The sequence below is a fragment of the Dipodomys spectabilis genome, unplaced genomic scaffold (assembly GCF_019054845.1).
Source record: "Dipodomys spectabilis isolate Male_0828 unplaced genomic scaffold, ASM1905484v1 ptg000262l, whole genome shotgun sequence".
Taxonomy (NCBI): Eukaryota; Metazoa; Chordata; class Mammalia; order Rodentia; family Heteromyidae; genus Dipodomys; species Dipodomys spectabilis.
The window spans coordinates 3169218-3190669 of NW_024870939.1; the positions used below are offsets into that span (position 1 = coordinate 3169218).

The 21452-nt window shown below is 40.8% G+C and overlaps 1 protein-coding gene across 2 annotated transcripts in view; it reads left to right on the plus strand.

The window, feature by feature from the left end:
- Positions 1-21452, plus strand: part of Tet3 (tet methylcytosine dioxygenase 3) — a 110057-nt gene that overhangs the window by 69004 nt on the left and 19601 nt on the right. For both annotated transcript variants that reach the window (XM_042699710.1, XM_042699711.1), the window contains 2 exons: positions 6565-6655; positions 16107-16200. In XM_042699710.1, coding sequence (XP_042555644.1) covers positions 6565-6655; positions 16107-16200 — 185 coding nt within the window. The remainder of the gene's footprint in view (positions 1-6564; positions 6656-16106; positions 16201-21452) is intronic.

A 21452-nucleotide genomic window follows, 5' to 3' on the forward strand; every position in this document is an offset into this window, starting at 1 on the left:
CAGACTTTCTTCCCCGGGCTGGCTTCAAACTGCAATGATCCTCAGATCTCAGCCTCCTGAATAGTTGGGATTTCTAAGTGTCAGCTACCATCATCTGGCTGTATCCAACATCTTTTAGGAACTGCAAAGTGATTATTTGCTCATTCTATCATTCTTATATGTAATACCTGGCATTTTCTAAACGTGAACAGATCTAGAAAACATGATAATTGATTTTATTTTTGCCAGTCCTGGGGCTTAAACTCAGGGCCTGGGCACTGTCCCTGAGCCTCTCTGTGCTCAAGGCTAGCACTCTACCACTTGAGTCACAGTGCCACTTCCAGCTTTTTCTGTGTATGTGGTGCTGAGGATTCAAACCCAGAGCTTCATGTATGCTGGGCAAGCACTCTACCACTGTACCACATTCCAGCCCCCATTATGTTAATTGAAATAAGTCAATCACAGAAAAATATATGGTGGTTGCAGAGGGTGGGAGAGAAATGGGAAGTTGTTCACTGGGTATAGTTATAGTTGTATACCATAAGTAAGCTCTAGAGATCAAAACAACATAGTATCTATAGTTACCAATACCATCTTGTGTGCTTAAAATTTTAAGAGGAAGCCTGGCACTGGTAGCTCATCCCTGTAATCCGAGCTACTCAGATTTGAAGCCAGTCTGGGCAGGAAAGTCTGAGATGCTCTTCTCTGATTATCTACCCCCCTCCCCCCCACCAAAAGCTAGAAGTAGAATGTGGCTGAAGTGGTAGAGCAGTAGCCTTGAGCAAAAAAGCACAGAGATAGCACCTAGGCCTTGAGTTCAAGCCCCAGGACTGGCACCTAATAATAATAAATTAAGAGGATAGAGCCTTTGTAAAGTGTGCTGTTCTTCATCAATTGTTTCTTTTTACTAGAAAGCCAATATAATTCATAGATTTCTTTTTAATTACCAATTAGCAGAATAAAAGGTGGCTTAATACCACCTTTATTATTGGATGATACATGTGGGTATGAGTATATTTTTAAAAATTCTTAACATATTTGAAGCCAGGATACAGCGTATACTCAGTGTTGTCAACCAGATCACTATTATGATGCAGGTACACACTTGAAATCTGGTCATAGTTTGTCATACTATTATCTTTTTAATCAACTGTAAATATTGTTAACATTTTATTTATTAAGTTTAAGTGCTGTTTAAAATGTCTTCTAAGCTGGGTGCTGGTGGCTCACGCTTATAATCCTAGCAACTCATGAGGCTAAGATCTGAGGATAGAGGTTCGAAGCCGGCCCAGACAAAAGAATCCCTGTTGGACTCATCGCCAACTAACCACTCCAAAACTGGAAGTGGCTCTGTGGCTCAAGTGGTAGAGCACAACTCTTGAGCACAAGGGGGTAACCCTGTTCAGCAAGAAATGTACTCATTACCTTACTTCTGTAACTGTAACCCCTCTGTATATCACCTTGACAATCAAATTAAATGTAAAAGGCTCAGAGACAGCACCCAAGCCCTGAGTTCAAGCCCCACTACTAACAAAAGAAAAAAAAATGGACAGAGAGAGAGAGAGAGAAAATGAATGTCTTCCAGCTATGTACAGTGACTTATGCCTGTGGTCCTAGGAGATAGAGATTGGCAGGATCACAATTTTAGGCCAGCCCTGGCAAGAAATTAGTAAGACCTCTGTTTCAAAAAGATGGGTTGGAGATGTGGTTTAAGCAATAGAACCACTGCCTAGCAAGTCATGAAGCCCTCAGTTCAAACCCCAGTAATGTCACCCTCCAAAAATAATTTGTCAAGCTATACCTATAATCCTAAGTGTTTGGAAAGATGGAGTTGGGGAAGATTGCAGTTTGAGGCCAGCTTGGGCAAAAAACTAGACTTCATCTCAATCAAAAAGCCAAGATGTGGTCCCAAATATGTGGGAAGCCATAGTTAGGAAGATCAGTCTGTGACCAGCCTTTGGGAGAAAACAAAAACAAAACAAAAAAAAAAAACAACACAAGGCTGTACATGAAGAAAAATTAAAACTTCAAAAGTGTGTGTTATGATTCAGCATTGAAACAAAAAGTTACTGTGTGTGCAAAAGCATGTAAATTCAGCTCCGGGCATGCATATGGTATTAGCAACGTAAAAGTTAATAGTAGGTCTAGTGGCCACATTCCATTTATTGTAAAGTACCTTATATGGTAATGATTATATAAAGCAAAAACTCTGAAAATAAGGAGATACCTGCATAAGAAGAAATTGTGTGAGTGGGTTTGTGTACGTGTATATAGATGTACAATGTAGACCTGGGTGATTTTTTTTTCTTTGTACTTCTGTACTGCATCACTCTTGCTCAGCTTTTTCACCCAAGTCTGGTACTTCACTGCTTGAGCCACATTTCCAGTTCCATAGAGTTATGGGATTTTTTGTTTGTTTTTTTTTTTGAGGGGGGGTGATAGTATTGCAGCTTAAACTCAAGTCTTCACGCCTGCTAGGCAGTTGCTCTACCACTTGAGCCACACCTCTAAGCCCACCCTAGTTTCAATACTATTTCTTCACATATAACCCCATCCCCCATCCCCCCTAGAGGAAGTATATTCTCAGAGAAAGTGGTGCAATGGAAAGAAAGTGTTTTTAAGACACTGCTGGGCTACCTTATAATTGCTGAAATTGGCTTTGGTTTTGTTTGGCTCTTGTAGTGTCTTCCCAGGGTGTTGCAGTGGCCCTCCCAGAGAAACCTGACGGGCCAGTTTCCAGGCTGGCTTGGTTTACATCGTCTTTCTTTCATTTGCAGCTACTGAGATAGAGTTGCCAAGATTTAGTTTGTAACTTGTCCTTGAATGTCGTCTTCTTTGCCTTAGCCATGAGAGTTTTGAGTTTTACCATTTTTAAGCAGAAGTAGTCGCCAAAAACTATATTATGTTCCAGTTGCCACAAAAACCCTGTAGTCAGTTCATTCTTTTGACTTTTCTCCAGACAATAGAAACTGGAACAGAGCTCAGAAGTTATGGTATATACTTTATTCTATTTTCTGTATATTATATGGTCTCCTAGCACCTCTGAAGGGCTTTCAGACTGCTACCTCCAGCACCCACCTTCTCTTGGCTGACTCTTCATTTACCTCCTTCTGTAATAAATGTAGTTTCATGGGTCTGAATAGTGTATATTTAGAGTAGGTAGGTTTGTTTTGTTTTGTTTTGTTTTTGTGTCATGGGGCTTGAACTCTGGGCCTGAACACTGTCCCTCAGCTCTTCAGCTCAAGGCTAGCATTCTACCACTTGAGCTACAGCACCAGTTCCAATTTTCTGGTGGTTAATTGGAGGTAAGAGTCTCACAGACGTTCCTGCCCAGGCTGGCTTTGAACCGAGATCCTCATATCTCAGCCTCCTGAGTAGCTAGGATTACAGGCATGAGCCACCGGTGCCTGGCAGAGTAGGTAATTTTTAAGTCTAATTGAAACCATTTATTCATGTAACATTAAGCTTATTACCTTACATTTCATCTCATCCTCAACAGTTTTCTAATGTTTTAAATATTATCATCTGCTTTAAAGCTTCTGAATGTTGTATAACTTGTATGTCCTACAGTCATTTGACAGATCAATAACCTATTGAGTTCAAATTACAGGCCCCAAACCGTTCAAAGTCCTGTAATATATTTTACATGTGAAGACATGAGTTGAGAGATCAGGGATGAAACCTTCACCTGCAGCTTTGCACTTGTTTGTGCCCCACAACAGTTCCTTGTGGGTCACAACCCATGCTTTGATGTTGCTATTGCATACAGGGGCACTGAAAAAGTTCAGGAGCCTTCGCCTGTCAGGTGATACTTGTACAATACCTTAAGAGGTAAGTTTTTCCAAAAGGAGAAGACAGTGTTTTTAGTGAGAAAACAGTTAAAGACGCCAGGTACTGTATGGTTGTATGGCAGGAGGCTATGAGGGTGGCTTCATGGTAGGGAGGTGTGCAGGGGTGAGGGGCTGCTGACAGTGCTCTGGAATTTGGCTTCTGTCCTCTGCCTGTCAGAGCTGTCAGTGGGAAGTAGTGTTTTGGGAACATAACAGGTGGCATTGGGTAGGATGATTTAGATGGGGACCAGGCAGGAGACTATGCTAATAGTCCACGACAGTAGGAAGGGAAAAGTAACCTGATGCCTTCATGAACTGAGGAAGTTGAAACAACACTGTTCATTCACAAATACGCACATCGTCGCTAGCCTTTCTTTTTGGGGGTGGGGAAGGTGCAGCATTGGGGTTTAAATTTAGGATTAAGTACTCTCAGCTCAGGCTGCTTGCAGTGGAAACCAGAGGAGCCCCAATCTCATAACCTAATACTTTTTGAAAGCCTCGCATCCCAGTATCATCACACAGGACTTTGGGAAGGCACAGACAGACATTCCATCTCTAGTAGATTGTTTCCAATTTTGACGGTTGCTCAAGTGTCCCTATGAAAATCTTTTTATATGTTTTGATGTGTGTGAGAACTGGAGTTACTTTTCATTAGGATCTCATGTTTTTGCCCAAGGCTGGTTTCACACAGCAACCTTCCTGAGTAGTAGATTACAGACATAAACCACTGTGCCTAATTTCATAGTTGAGATGAGAGTATCACTAACTTTTGCCCGGGATGTCCTCCCAATCTCTGCCTCCTGGGTAGCTGAGATTACAGGTGTGTGCTACTGTGACCTGTCAGGATTTTTTTGGTTAATGTTTTGTTGTTTTTTTTTTTGTAAAAATACCATACAGGGGGGTTACAGTTACATGAATAAGGTAATAAGTACTATCAGGATTTCTTATGGGACAAGATCACAAATTACAGCTCACTACCTGGTTTGTTTTATTTTTTTCTTTAGAGATGTTTTTATATTTATTGGAGAGTTGCCAAGTTGGTAGGTAGAGCTCTTGTACATCCTTTTCATACCTTCCCTAATGTAAATATTTTATATAATTCTGGTACATCAAAAGTAAGAGGTTAATGTTGACACAATACTGTTAACTGCAGATTTTTTTTTTTTTTTGGTCCGGTCGTGGGGCCTGAACTCTGGGCGTGGACGCTGTCCCTCAGCTCTTCAGCTCAAGGCTAGTGCTCTACCACTTGAGCCACAGCGCCACTTCCGGCTTTTTTCATTTTGCTTATGTGGTGCTGAGGAATCGAACCCAGGGCCTCAGGCATGCAAAGCAAGCGCTCTACCAGCCCCTTAACTGCAGATTTTTAAACTTCATTATTGTTCTTTTTATTACAAGATCCAGACAAAATGTGAAATGCAACTACATTGCATTCAGTTGTCCTGTCTCCTTAGATATGAAACAAACTTACCAATTGCAGAACAGTGGTGTACTATGTGTAGAGTTCTTATTGTTTTTAGCCTTATAGTATCCAGTCAAAACACTGTTTAAACAAAGTTACTACTATGTAACCTTTGGGTTCTGCTTTCTTTCACTTAGAAAACAATCATTTAAATCTTATCTACATTGTTGCATGAATCGATAGTTTGTTCAGTTTTAAAAATTGAGGTGGACTTCACATAACAAATTTAACCATTTTAAAGGGAACAATTCAGTTGCACTGAGTTTGAACACAGTATGGTACAGCTACCTCTTAACTCATTGGGTAGCATTTTCACTTCTCTGGAATTAGACCCTACTGAACAGTGACTCTTGTCTGCCCACCCCCAAGCCCTGTCTTCAAGTCACTCTGCTTCTATAGCTCTATCTGTTCTGCCTCTTTCATATGAATGGAATTGATCTGGCTTGTCAGTGAACATGTTTTCAAGGTCTATCCATGTGATAGTATGTGTCAGTATGCTTGCTTCTCTTTTTGTGGTGGTAAATATAACAGAATTAGCCATCTTAGACTTATTTAAGTGTACATTCAGTTTAGTGGCATTGATTACATTTCCAGTATTATGCAACTGTCAGTAGCATTTCTACAACTCATGCATCACCCTCAACCATTCCCCATCATGCACTAACTCTCTATTCTCACTATTCCCAGCCCCTGTAACTTCTATGTCCTACTTCCTTTATGAATTTTCCTCTTCTTGGTAATTTGATTCAGTGGACTCTTGTATTTATTCTTTTGTGTTCGATGTATTTCATTTAGTGTAGTATTCAAGGCCAAATCATATGCCACTATATGATTCCACTGCACTTAGCCTGTCTTCTCATCTGTTGTTGTTTTTACCTGGTTGTGAATGCTGCTTCTGTGAGTCTGGATATTGAGTTCATTGGGAGCAGTGTTGATGCCTGCTCTAGAGTGTGCATGTAGACATGGAATTGCTGAGTCTTGCTGGGTGCAGCTTGCAGCTTTACTGGGTGAGTGTGAGCTGACTTCCAGAGTGGTTAGACCACAGACTTTACTTCATTTTATCAGATGTCTAAATTTTGGCCCATTTTGTGGGTGTGTAACCAGTTTTATTGTGACTCTAATTTGTGTTTCCTAATTTCTAAAGGGATGAAACACATTTGTACATATTTATAAGCCATTTGAGTTTCCTGTTTTGTAACATGCCTATTATTTTTCCTATTGGTAGTTTTGCTTTTCTAAATTAATGTTGATTAATTGATATCTCTAAATAATGCCTATTCTTTGGTTTCTATGCAGAACAAATAGTGGAGAAAGATGAAGGTCCATATTATACTCACCTGGGATCTGGCCCCACAGTAGCCTCTATTCGGGAACTGATGGAGGAGCGGTGAGTATTGCACAGATACTTGAGGAAGCATGGGTGTGTGTTGATAGAATGTGGATTGTAAGTACTGCTGGTTTCTGTTGCTTTGTATCAATAGCATTCAAAATGAAAAGCCTCATGATTCAGGTTGTAGCAGATTAAGTGTGGGAACATTACTTTCAGGTCTGGGTTTGTTTCTTCTATCTGTAGCTTTGCCTTCCATGTGCCCCTCCCCCTCTCTCCACCTTTTCTCTTATTCCTGAAATATTTTTATTGAAAAAAAAAACATAGTTTTTTGATTCTGTGTCTACAGAGTTAATTTCCCCTAGCTCAAGTTTTGTTGGTAGCTTTTCTGTGATACTGTTTAAAATGTTCTGCCCTCTAGAAGGCCTATAAATTGATAGTCAGAGCTAAAGGCCCAATTGTAATTAGGTTCTTTTTCTTTCTTTTTCAAAACTACTTCATAGATTGTATCATGTATTTGACTTCTTGTATGCAAGATGTTCTAAAGCCATATTGTGCATATAGTCAAGAAATCCCGATTCACTAGAGGAAAAATCACTTAGAAAAAAGATTCTGACTACTAAGGGTGTGGGTGTTCATTGCTACAGTTGTCTGTCCATTATTTTTAGGCCATTTTCAGTAGCAAGACTGAAGTTGCAGGTTTTTAATCTTTATTATTATTTAGAGATTGACTACATCCTAAGCTTATATTGATTTTCTAAATTCAAATTCAGGATTTTGGAGGGTTTTTTTTTGTTGTTGTTTAACTTTGTTTTGCTTTTTAGGCAATTCATATAGATTTTTTTAAGCTGTTCATATAGACTTTAAAGTCTGTATCTGTGTCTGTGGCTGTAGCACATAGTAGATACTTCAGAGGTACATACAATCTGAGAATGTTGTGAGGATACTCTGCATTCCCATATGAGAACCACAGAGTATCTGTCACATATACTTCATAGACTTGCACAGATTGCTTTAAAAAGAAAAAGACACAATAAGTACTAGTAGTTCAAAGAAGATAAAGGCAAAGGTGATACAGACATAGCCATATGTTTGCCAATATATACATGTAGTTGTGTGGAAGGCTGAATGGCTTAGTTTCCACAGATTTGAGAACAAGATTTTGTGTCACCTGGGGAACCAGACTAGTTCTGTCAGAATAGCAGCGAACATGATTGAGATGTCAGACAAGATGGGTGGAGATCAGTGTTATACAGGAATCACTCAATTTCTTGTCATCTGGAACCATTCTGTTTAGAGTAGCCCACCAGAAAAGCGTTTGATCACAGAGCTGCTCTGTAAATTCAGATAGAATTTAAAGGCCCTTCTGAGTCCAGGAGAACCAAGTAGGTTTAAAGCAGTGTGTGTTGTACATGCCACTACATACACCCACATGCATGTCTCCTACAGTTCCCAGACTGGACAAGTCAGCATTGGGCCAAAGATATTTTTTTTGTAAGGAATGTCAACATGTCATTTTCTGCAAGGGAGTCAGATGTATATGTTTGGTCTAGGATGGCTGTTTGGTTTTTGATTTTGCATTTCTGTATTTTACCATTTTGCAAAATAATAATTCCATAAGATTTCCATATAGCCCTCTAAGTCACTTTTAACTCAAGCAGAGTATATCCTGAAACAAGGATCATTAGGCAGTGATAAAGTTGAGGATGTATTTTTTTCTTCATTGCTTAGAAATAGCAGCCAACTTTAGATTCTCTAGAAACATTCAAGGGAGGAATTCCTCTCAAGAATACACCACGAATACTTATGGTTTTCCTCAGCAACTGGTTTATTTTTATCTCAAGAACCTTGTAAATCATGTAACAGATTGCATTTCCATCTTTATGTTGGCTGCTAGTAAGTGTAGAGTCAGCATTGTATCATCACTACCACACTCTCTTCCCCACATGCATGAGCACTTGTGTGTGTATGCACACACTTGTGCACACATGCACACACTAGAAAGGAGTGTGTCACCTCTAGTTCTGAGCCTAGAGTCTTTAATAATGTTTTTTATTTCTCCTATGATAACATATTCCAGGCTTGTCTCAAAAATATACCCCAAATTCCACCTATTGTATTTAATATACTTATCAGTCCTTTATTTTCTGACCCTTTCCCTCTTTTCCCCAATTTTGTCACTTGTCATTTTTATCTTATAGGCTATTATTGTTGTCATTATGCTGGAAATTGAGCCCAAGTGCTATACCACTGAGCCACATTCTTAGCCCTTAGTGGAACCAAAGAGGGGAATGAATGAATGAATGAATGAATGAAAACACTTGGGTAGGGGGAGGAGGGAGGCAAGTTTATAAATGGCCCTCACTATCTTTCTCTCCTTTTCCTTTTCCTCCATCATTTCTATGAAGAACCACCATACTGTGACAGGAGTTGGCTAAAGCCAGAGAGGGGAAAATAAACTGAAATTAAGGAGCAATTAGTACTTTCAGTTTTTCTGATACAGATCTGGTAAAGGAGGGAAGGTAGGCAGCAAATCCCACAGTATCCCAATTTCTTTTTTCTTTTTTTGTTTTTTGTTTTTTTTTGGTCGGTTGTAGGGCTTGAAGAAACTAGATGCTGCCCCAAGCTCTTCATCTCATGGCTAGCACTCTACCACTTGAGCCACAGGGCCACTTCCAGTTTTCTGGTAGTTTATTGGAGATAAGAGTTTCATGGCCTTTCTCGTCCAAGCTGCCTTTCTTTTTTTTTTTTTTTTTTTTTTTTCTTTTTTTTCTTTTTTTTTTATTGTAAAGCTACTATACAGAGGGTTACAGTTACATGAGTGAGGTTATGAGTACACTTCCTCTTGAACATTGTTACCCCCTCCATTGTTTTCCCCCTACCATCCCCTCCCTCCCTCCCTTCCCCGAGGTTCTTTTTTTTTTTTTTTTTTTTGATTGTGATTAAATGATTACATAATTTCAAAGTCACAAGTTCATTCTAACTTCCCTGGAGCAAATTGTCTACCACAGTCTGTAATATATAACAGTGTTCACATGTTATATACCATATTTGTGATCAGCAGCATGAGGATATTTAGTAGTGGTTCAACCAGATGAGCGGGAGTTCTTTGTTTCTTAAGTCCTGTTAGTTTTGTCGTATCACCTAACCTTTTGGATTTAGCATCCACTTATGAGGGAGACCATGTACCGTTTGTCTCTTCGTTCTTGGCTTACCTCGCTCAACATGATTCCTTCTAGCTCCATCCATTTCCCTGCAAATGCCATTATTTTGTCATTTCTAATGGCTGCATAATATTCCATTGTGTATAGATACCACAATTTTTGGATCCATTCATCTGTGGTGGGGCACCTAGGTTGTTTCCATATCCTAGCTATTGCGAACAGTGCTGCAATAAACATGGAGGTGCACGTGTCCTTGTATATTGGTTCCTGTTGTTCAGGGTAGATGCCTAGAAGTGGTATGACTGGGTCGTAAGGGAGGTCAATCTTTAGCTTTCTAAGGACCCTCCAGACTGCTTTCCAAAGTGGTTGTATAAGTGTACATTCCCACCAGCAGTGTAATAGGGTTCCTCTTTCTCCACATCCCCTCCAGCATTTGTCGTTGGCTGATTTGTGGATGTGGGACATTCTGACTGGGGTAAGGTGGTATCTCAGGGTTGTCTTTATTTGCATTTCCTTCACCACCAGGGATGATGAACATTTCCTCATGTGTTTCTTTGCCATTTTTATTTCTTCATTTGAGAAGTCCCTCTTTAGTTCCCTTGCCCATTTAGTAATTGGTTTGTTAGGTTTGGGAGGGATTAGTTTCTTGAGTTCCCTGTATATACAGGATGTTAACCCCTTGTCTGATATATTGCTGGTAAATATTTTTTCCCAATTAGTTGGTTGTCTTTCTAGCTTAGTTGCGATAGATTTAGCTGTGCAGAAGCTTTTTATTTTAAGGTAGTCCCATTTGTCGAGTCTCTCTCCAACTTGTTGTGACCCTGGGACTCTGTTCAGGAAGTTCCTTCCTGTGCCTATTAGTTCAAGTGTCTCTCCTACTCTGTCCTGCAGTAGTTTCAGAGATTCAGGTTTAATGTTAAGGTCTTTAATCCATTTTGAGTTGATGTTGGTGCATGGTGATAGGCTGGGGTCCACTTTTAGTTTTCTGCATGTGGCTGCCCAGTTTTCCCAGCACCAGCGGTTGAAGAGGCTGTGTTTCTTCCATTGTATGTCTTTGGCTCCTTTGTCGAATATCAGCTGGCTGTAGGCCTGTGGATTTATATCTGGATCTTCTATTCTGTTCCATTGGTCTTCGGGTCTGTTTTTGTGCCAGTACCATGCTGTCTTTGTGACTATAGCTCTGTAGTAGAGTTTGAAGTTCGGCATGGATAGCCCTCCCATATTGTCTTTATCCCCTAGAATTGTTTTGGCTATTCTAGGTCTTTTGTTGTTCCATATAAATTTTTGGACTGTTTTCTGTATTTCAGTGATGTACGTCATTGGGATTTTAATAGGAATTGCATTGAATTTGTATATTAGTTTTGGAAGTATCACCATCTTTACTATATTAAGTCGGCCTATCCAGGAGCATGGGAGGTCTTTCCATTTCCTAGTGTCTTCTGCAATTTCTTTCTTTAACTTTTTATAGTTCTCATTAAATAGTTCTTTTACATCTTTGGTTAGGTTAATTCCTAAATATTTTATTTTTTGGGAGGTTATTGTGAATGGGGTTGCTCCCTTTATTTCCCTCTCTTCCTGTGCGTTATCAGTATATAGGAAGGCAACTGATTTTTGTGGGTTTATTTTGTATCCTGCTATTTTGCCGAAGTGACTTATGATTTCTAAAAGTTTGGGGATGGAGTTTTTGGGATCGTGGAGGTATAGTATCATGTCGTCTGCAAAAAGGGATAGTTTAACTTCTTCTTTCCCTATGCGGATCCCTTTAATGTCTTTTTCTTGCCTTATTGCCCTGGCTAAGGGTTCTAGGACTATGTTGAAGAGGAGTGGAGACAGTGGACATCCTTGCCTTGTTCCTGTTTTTAGGAGGATTGGTTGTAGCTTTTCCCCATTAAGTATAATATTGGCTATTGGTCTGTCATAAATGGCTTTTATTGTTTTTAGAAATGTTCCTTCTATTCCTATTTTCTCCAGAGCTTTTAGCATGAATGAATGTTGAATTTTATCAAAGGCCTTTTCTGCATCTGTGGCGATAATCATGTGATTCTTGACCTTGGCTCTGTTGATATGCTGGATTACATTTATTGACTTACGTATGTTAAACCATCCCTGTGTCTCTGGGATGAAGCCTACCTGATCATAGTGTATTATTTTTTTTATGTGTTTCTGGATTCTGTTAGCTAGAATCTTGTTAAGGATCTTTGCATCTGTGTTCATCAAGGAGATTGGCCTGTAATTCTCCTTTTTGGTTGGGTCTTTGCCTGGTTTGGGGATGAGTGTGATATTGGCTTCGTAGAATGAGTTTGGGATAGCTCCCTCCTTCTCTGTTTCTCTGAAGAGCTTGAGGAGTATGGGTATTAGTTCTTCTTTAAAGGTCTTATAGAATTCTGCTGTGAATCCATCTGGTCCTGGGCTTTTTTTTGTTGGAAGACTTTTGATAGCTTCCTGTATCTCATTATAGGATATTGGCTTATTTAATTGGTTAACTTCTTCTTTGCTCAGTTTGGGTAACTTGTATTTCTCTAAAAATGCATCCATTTCCGCCAGATTTTCTTCCTTTAGAGAGTATAGCTTTTGAAAGTAGTCTGTTAGAATTGTTTGGATATCTTGGGTATGTGTTGTGATGTTTCCCGTGGCATCCCTAATCCTATTAATATGGGTTTCCTCTCTTCTTTTTTTAATTAATCTTGCCAACGGGCCATCAATTTTGTTTATTTTTTCAAAGAACCAGCTTTTTGTTTGGTTTATTTTGGTTATGGTTTTCTGATTTTCTAATTGGTTAATCTCTGCTCTCAATTTGGTTATCTGGCTTCGTCTAGTAGCTTTAGGTCCCATTTTTTCTTGTTTTTCTAGCTGTTTTAGTTGCAACATGAGATTATTTATTTGGTCTGTCTCCATTCTCTTGATGTGGGCACTGAGGGCAATAAATTTGCCCCTCAGGACTGCTTTTGCTGTGTCCCACAAGTTTCTTTGTGAGGTGTTTTCATTTTCATTGAGTTCTAGGAAATGCTTTATTTCTTCTCTGATCTCTTCTGTTACCCAGGCCTTGTTAAGGAGTGTGCTGTTCAATTTCCATGTATTAGAGAAATTTCTGCGGTATGCTTTGTTATTGAGAGCTAGCTTGATTCCACTGTGGTCAGATAGGATACAGGGGATTATGTCGATCCCTTTGTATTTGCTTAAGTTCCTTGCCTGAACTATGATATGGTCTATTTTGGAGAAAGTTCCATGAGCTGCTGAGAAGAATGTGTACTGTGTTGTTTTAGGGTGAAATACTCGGTAGATGTCAGTTAATTCCGCTTGAAGTATGGCCTCACTTAATTCGGTAGCTTCTTTACCAATCCTCTGGTTGGTAGACCTGTCCTTTGGTGAGAGTGGCGTGTTAAAGTCTCCTAGTATTATCGTATTGGGATCTATTTTATTCTGTAAGTTTGAGAGCATTTGTTTAACATATCTGGGTGCACCAATATTTGGGGCATATAAGTTGATGATGGTTATATCCTCCTCTTGGATTGTTCCCTTTATTAATATGTAGTGTCCGTCCTTGTCTTTCTGTACTGATTTTAATGAAAAGTTTATTTTGTCAGATATCAGGATAGCTACACCTGCTTTCTTATTGGGGGAATTTGATTGGTAGATCCTTTTCCACCCCTTCACTCTGAGTTTGTTTGTATGTTTGGCTGAGAGGTGGGTCTCCTGAAGGCAACAGATGGATAGGTCTTGTTTTCTGATCCAGTCCTCAGTTCGTTTTCTTTTAATTGGCGAATTCAGCCCATTTATATTAAGAGAAAGTATAGAGAGATGCATTGTTGTCCCTGCCATTCCGTTTTCCTAAGTTTTTCTTCTTTCCTTTCCTCCTGTGCTTGCTCAGTTAGACTTTGAGTAATGCCTGTTTGGGGCAGGTCCCAGTTCCTGGTTGCTTTCTTCAGGTTGTGTCCCCCCTCTTAGAATTCTTTGTAATGCTGGCTTAATGTTTATGTATTCATTTAGTTTTTCTTTGCTATTAAAAGTTTTCAGTTCTCCATCGAATGTGAATGCTAGCTTTGCCGGGTATATCAGTCTGGGTTGGCAGTTATTGGCTCTCAGGGCTCGTATGGTGCTTTCCCAGGCTTTTCTTGCATTCATTGTTTGTGTGGAGAGATCTGCAGTGATTCTAATTTTTTTCCCGTTGTAGTATAGCTCCTTCTTCATTTTTGCTGCATGCAGGATTGTTTCCTTATTATTCAGATCCATCATTGTTACTATTATGTGCCTAGAAGTGTTTCTCCTGGGATCTTGCTTGTTGGGTGTTCGATAAGCTTTTGTGATGTAGTTAAGATGGTCGTTTTTGAGGTGGGGAAAATTTTCATTGACTATCTTGTTAAATAGGTGTTGCATTCCCTTGCTCTGGAATTCCTCACCTTCGTCCACTCCGATTATGCGAAGGTTAAATTTTTTAGCATTATCTGCTTGCTCTTGAATTTCCCTTTGGTTTAATTTGAGTGATTTTTCCATATCTGTCACTTTTTGGTCCAGTTGGTGTATTCTGTCTTCTGCCAAGCTGCCTTTCAACCATGATCCTCAGATCTCAGCCTCCTGAGTAGCTAGGATTACAGGGGTGAACCACTGGCACCTAGCTCCCAATTTCTTTATGGACTTCATACTTGAATGTTTAGATACCTAGGATCCTCAGTGTCACAGATAATTGGATAATATGAGTCAGTTTTCAAACTCATATCTGAGAATGGTGCATCACTACCCACATTCTTGTGCAGTCTGTCTTGGAAAGGGAATCTCTGCAGCCTAGGAGTTCTATAAATGCTTGTTCTAGAAACAAAGAACCAACACTGTGCTTGCAAGTTGCTGAGCTATGGGAGAACTGATCTCATCAGAGTGGCAGAGCTAACCCTGGAGAAGCACAGCTTTAGAGCAATGATTCTTAAAGTTTAGGAGGCTTGTGGAAGCACAGAGTGCTAGACTCTACCAAGTTCCTCATCAAGTGGGTCAAGGATGAAACTTTAGAGCCTGCCTCTTACTTTTACTAATTTTCTAGATGATATGGATAATGATCGTGGTTTCATCCTTGGAGAATACTAGCTGAGGTCCTTAGTTATCTTTAGAAAGAAGAAAGCTTAATAAAAACCCTTTTATTATCATTTTTAATTATAACAATAAAAGAAAGGGACTCAATCTAAGTATAGGCCAGCTATAATAGTGAGGCACACCTGTAAACCCCTGCATTCAGGAGGCGGAGGCAAGAGGACAGTGAGTTTAAGACCAGCCTCTGCTACATAGCTAAACCCTGTCTCAAAAAAAAAAAAAAAAATTCAAGTATGGAGTGGATGAAACTTCAGCAATTATTCCTCCTGCAGAACACTTCGTTAAAAGTTTAATGTTAACCTTCAGTCTTTCTAACCATCTACAAAGATATGTGTATCTCTGAGTCAGGTAGGATTAATCATATCCACTCTTGTACCACTGAGCTACACCCCTAGCCTGATGTATTTGTGGTTATTTTTGAGGATGTAAATTTCTAGAAGTGGAGTGAATTAGAGAATGTGTATTTTAGTAGTAGCTATGCTAGCATTACACCTTAATAATATATTAAAATAAGGTGCCATGATCAAATTAAAATCATTATAAAACAAACTCAATAAGGATAGCTTGACTTACACAAAGTCTGTTAAACATATTATGTTTATTGATCAAAAAAGAAAAACTATTCAACACTTGTCTTCTTAGATGTTAAAATGTATTTGATAAAGTTGTGTGGCCTTAGGCAAGTCAGTTATGCTCTGTTACATACTTTCATCATTGCTTAGATGGTGTTAGAAAACTTAGGCTTTGAGCACTCAGGACAGGCCCAGGGAAGTGAGTATATGTAGAAGGCTCCAATATTGTCTAGGTGAACATGGACATTGGTATTTTTGTGTGACCAGAACACTCCCTCAGTCTTGTCTGTTCATAGGGTAACTTAGGTGGTTAAGTAAATGGTTTCCCCATTTGTTTTCTTTTGTGTTATTGAATTTATAAATAGTGAATGCTCGGATAACTCTGCTAGCAGGGATGAGTGCAAATGATTCTCTTGATGTCACTAATCAAGGACATTCTGCCTAACTGCCTCCTGTCCTGGGACTAAAGATGAATGTAAACAGAAGATGGGTAGAAAAGCAAAGGCCAGCCTAGGATCCTGCTAAGTACCCATTGTGTCTCAAGAGCCTCTGATTACAGAATAACAACTTAAACTTTCTGTTGTTCCCCCAAGTAACTAGAAGCTTGAATTAATATGCATATGGGCTTGCCTTCTTGCCATGGGTTATTTTCCTTTGTGGCTCCACTATACTGATGGTACCATCTGTTTCCTTCTCTAGGTATGGAGAGAAAGGGAAAGCCATCCGGATTGAGAAGGTCATCTACACGGGGAAGGAGGGAAAGAGCTCCCGTGGCTGCCCCATTGCCAAGTGGGTGAGTGTCAAGTCTCCACAGCCAAGATGTGCCTGGCTGTCTTTGCCCATGAGCTCATATAGCAGAACAAGTTTCAGACAAGCAAAGGGGTCAATGTATTTGAAGGCAACAGACATGTTCACCATGAAGAGACTCTGGAGCCAATGCCTAGTGCTTGGTTAGGGTCATTTTCTCCTAGCAAAAGCTACTTGTCTTTGTCTTGATTAAATGCTAGTCCCTGGTATACTGATCTCTGTTGTAATTGTGTTAATCATTCTGCTTAGTTCATGTGGTCTGTGCTTCAGAGCTAAAGGGGAAGGAAATGGGGAGCTGGAAATGCTGCCATCACTCTGAGGAAATGGGCCCCTGAGGAGTCTCCTCTCCCATCTCCATGTAACTATGCTCCTGGAACCTAGGAAGGACCCTGAAGGTTACCCTGCTGTGATCCAACCTGAGGGATGTTGCAAAGCCACTGGCTTTACAGGGTTGTGATCCACCTTGTCTCTGCCCAGCCTCTGAGTTAGTGTTTCTTGCCAGGAAGCCTGAGCATTTCAGCAAGGAGACTTATCATTGACATCAATCCCAGTTACCAAAAACAAAGGCCAGTTCTCTTGGCTTTCCCTTCTCACTCTAGGTAGCTCTTTAATCATCTGCTTCTGCTGAAACCAGGCTCTTGGAATACCTATGAGTTTAACATCTGCTGGGTACTCAGTGAGGGTATGTATACAAGTTGCTCATACCCACACACTTCTGAAGGAACCCAGAATATTCATCTTCAAGCTGTTTAGGCTTTATGGATCCTCAAAGCAGTGGGGACATAAAAAGATGAGGTTTAACTTGGAGAGGCAAACATGTTGCTGTAGAAGTCAAGAACAAGGGACTGGAGTGGCAGGATTTGATGTTCAGGTTAGGTATTCCCAAGAAAGTGGAGGTGTGACACCATGGGCACTGGGCCATATTAAGTGGACTGGGCAGTAATGGAAGCATTCCCAGTGAGGAGAAGGTTATGTGGGCAAAGTCACAATGGCTGGTGAACACATATGGCTGACTCTGAGGAGACTGGTAGGATGACCTTCATCAGCATTTGTCCGTCTGCACACATGCTAGTTTAAATTGGCAGACCCCTGTCCTCTGCATCTTTGCATTTAGTGGCTATAGATATGTGAATATTTAACTGCCACATGCCTATTTTTAACTGTTTTCAGTCTCTACTGCAGAATTACATACAACAAAGGAATCTGCTACTTAGTGCACTCACGGGTATGACGAATATTGTCCCCATCTTTGTGTTTGTCACATAATTGTGGCAAGAGAATGACAGTGATGTTTCTGTTTGGTTTTTTTGAGAAATTCACATCTTGGATCAGAAACTGAAGATCCTTAGGATATAGATAGAGCTTTCCAGCATCAGAAAAGATAGCAGCTTAAAGAGAGAAGTGGCTGGTTATGTGGGTAGCATTAAAGAAGAGACTATGTATGTTCAGAACCTAGAAGTAGATGGTAAAGCTTTTGTTCCTGATCATACTTGCAGGACTCTGCCCAGGACTGAAAGAACATGTTTATTATGGGCAGGAAGCTGAAGGTTGGAAGGGACAAATCCCATCCTCAGTACATTGATCCCACAGAGTCTGAGCACATGTAGAATACAGCCTGAGGGTCTTTCAAGGATGGAACAGCTGATGGAGATCCCCAAAACCTTATAGACGATGCATAGAAGGGGATGTGTAGCAAGTGTAGGAAAATTTCCATGCTAATGATAAAACAAGAAAACATTTTTTTTTCTTATGGCAAGAACACACAGGTAGTTGGTCACAAAACTGAATGGTAAGAAAATAGTGCTGAGGATTTGGGGTTTTTTTTTGTTTTGTTTTGTAGCCACTGTCAGTGTGGCAGGTTGGGAATGAGAGGTGCTTGATATACAGCTGCCAAATACTCGGTGAATTTTGGTAGGAGGGCTCCTGTAACGATTTGTACTTCCTTTGGAAGTTAAGAGGGAGTAGATACTCCCTCTCCTCTCACCTGCTAGGGAAGTGACTCAGAAGTGCTTTTAAGGGAAGATTACTCTTGGTGGTAGCTTGGCATCAAGCACTTTATCCAGTGCTCTGTGATCATGGGGAAGTGGCAGCAGCATCCACCTGCCTGGGGTAGAACCACTTCCTGTGGAGTCACTGCACACTGGTCCAGGAGTTGTGTTTTCAGCCAGGGTTAATGTCTGTGTTTTTGTAGCTTAGACACCCCCACCCCCACCAGTACCTCAGTACTATTAGCTAAAAGCAGTGATTGGGATTTAGGGGATAAAGTCAGTCAAGGTACATCATAGGTACCTGAAAATACATTGGAAGAATGATGTGAGAATGGAATGGATCAGCCCAGAAAGCCAGCAGGTACCTTGTGATTTGAAGGTAGCCACGCCCCTCTGGGAGGGTAGATTGGGCTCTGCTGGTGTCATGCTGCTGATGTTACAGTGCCAGGAAATTCTTGCCCAGAACCTAGGTAAGATATTGTGATTGTCAGACAGAAAATGTTGTGGTGCCTGGGTGTGGTGGTATTATGCATTCTCCTTAGATTTTTACATTTTTGTTTCTTCCTTCTGGGTTCCAAGGTGTATAGGCATGGAGCAGTGCCCCTTTTTTGTTTTCTAGGTTTTTGATATACCCATGGGCTGTAACACTGTGGCCAGAGAGAGAGCTGTCATTAATCTGTGACATTTATTTTGCCACTTGAGAAAACAGAATGACATGGCCTCAGTCACAGCTTTGGCTGGTTAGGTCTTGCTGTGTGGCCTGAACACATGCCCCTGAGGGTAGCCAGCCTGTGGACTGCCCCAAACCACGAGCATAGGTTGACCATAGCACCTGGAAAACCATGGTCTGAAAACCATTAGTGTCCACAGATAATGTTGACCACCCCTATGTCCAGCCCAGTCTGCATGAAATCAGGCAGCTACACAGAGTTCTGATGTAATAGCTGACTTTATTTGTGTGTTCCGGGTTCCCAGAATGCAGTTCTTAAAATGATACGATTGGTGATTCAGAAAGAAGTGCTGTCATTGCCTTGTCCAAAGCAATAGTTCCTGACCAGTTCTTTAGCATGGAAAGTATCTTTTAAAAGTTCGCAGGAAATCCCTCTGTATATCACTTTTATAATAGCAATAAAAAAATAATGTAGGAGCCAGGTCCCGGTGGTGCCTTGGTCTGTAATCCTAGCTATTCAGGAGGCTGAAATCTGAGGATCACAATTCCAAGCTAGTTTGAGCAGGAAAGTCCATGAGACTCTTCAATTAGCTATGAGGGGAGTGGGGGGGGGGGGGGGGCCAAAAGTGGAACTGTGACTCAAATTAGAGGGCTAGCTTTAAGAACAAAAGCTTAGGGAAAGCACCTAGGCCCTGACTGAGTTCAAGCCCCAGGACTGGCAGGAAAAAAAAATTTGCAGGAAATTCTGACACATGCTACATGAATGGACTAAGGAAAGTCAGTCATAGGGGTGGCGGCTTGGCTCAGTTGGTAGAATGCTAGCCAATGAGCGAAAGCATTAGGGACAGAGTTCAAATACCAGTCTCAGACCTAAAATTTAAAAAGCCAGTCATAAAAGGACAAATGTCATATAATTTTACTCATACAAGGTACTTGGAGGAGTCAAATTTATGGAGACAGAAAGTAGAACAGTTGGTTGCCAGGGGTCATGGGAAGGAAGGATGGAGTAATTGTTTCATGAATAAAGCTTTTGCTTCAGAAACTTACAGAAATCATTGTAGTTGCAAAACAGTGTCCATGTACCTAATACCACTAAAATAGGCATTTTAAATTGTGAATTTTGTATATTTTGTCAAAAGATGGAATGTGGCGCTCACATCATTTAAGTTTGCATTTTCGCTTTTCTTGCAAATGGAACAAACTATCTGCACCAACTAGCTGCATTCCCCCCAGGCAGTTGATAGAAGCCAAGCTCACTTCTGATGAGCAGATGCCTTCACCTTGCTGTGTCCACACCACTCCTGGCATTGCATCTGGCTATTTCATTCATAACTATTGTCTGTGCCCAGATGCCACTTTCTAAGCCTTCTACATGGGCTAAGTGACAGAGTTTAGCATGTCCATCTGCAGCCCAGGCAGCTCCTGATCTCCAGACTCATCCTGTTGAGAACTACTAGAAATAGCTACTTAGGTGTTCCCAAGTAGCTTGATCTCAGCATGCTCCTTGTTATCTCACCACTCAGCACCACTACCATACCCAGTCTTCTAAGCCACACAGCACAGAAACCACCTGCTACCTGTCCTTTAGCCTCAGGGTCACCCCATATTGATCATACATTACTTGGGGCCCTTTGAGAAGATTCAACCATCCCCTTACCCAGTTCCCAGGACCTTGATACATCTTTTTGTTTGTTTGTTTGTTTTGGGTCTGGTCGTGGGGCCTGTACTCTGGGTCTGGGCGCTGTCCCTCAGCTCTTCAGCTCAAGGCTAGCTCTCTACCACTTGAGCCACAGCGCCACTTCTGGCTTTTTTCTTTTTTCTTATGTGGTGCTGAGGAATTGAACCCAGGGCCTCATGCATGCAAGGCAAGCACTCTACCACTGAGCCACCTTCCCAGCCCCTTGATAACATCTTTTTGTTTGGAGAAAGAATGAAAACTGGAAAGAGAGCACCTGGCTCCTAGCTGCAGAGCAGTGTTGTGAGTATGCGAGGGCACAAACACCAGTACTCATAAGCTTGAACTTGATATCATGCTCTTGCTTAGCTTTTTAACTTGTGGCTGGTGCTCTACTGTTTGAGCTGTACTTCCAGATTTTTGCTGGCTAATTGAAGATTAAGAGTCTTATGGATTTGTCTGCGCAAGTTGGCTTTGAACCCAGAGCCTCAGATCTAAGGTCTCCTGAGTGGCTAGTATTACAGTGTAAGCCACTAGTGCCTGGCTTAAAAATGGGTTTATTGCTGGGCACTTGGAGCTCATTCCTGCAATCCTAGCTACTCAAGGGGCTGAGATCTGAGGATCACAGTTTGAAGCCAGCTCTCACAAGAAAGTTCATGAGACTCTTATCTCCCACTAACCACTAGAAGACCAGAAGTGGCATGGTGGCTCAAAGTGGTAGAGCACTCACCTTGAGTGAAAGAGCTCAGAGACAGTGTCCAAGCCCTGAGTTTAAGCCCCATGACCAACACCAAAAACCAAACCGCTTTTGAGATGTAATTCTCATACCTCACAATTCAGCCCTTTAAAGTACACAATTCAGTGTTTTGAATATATCTTTTTGTTTGTTTTGTTGTGCTAATATT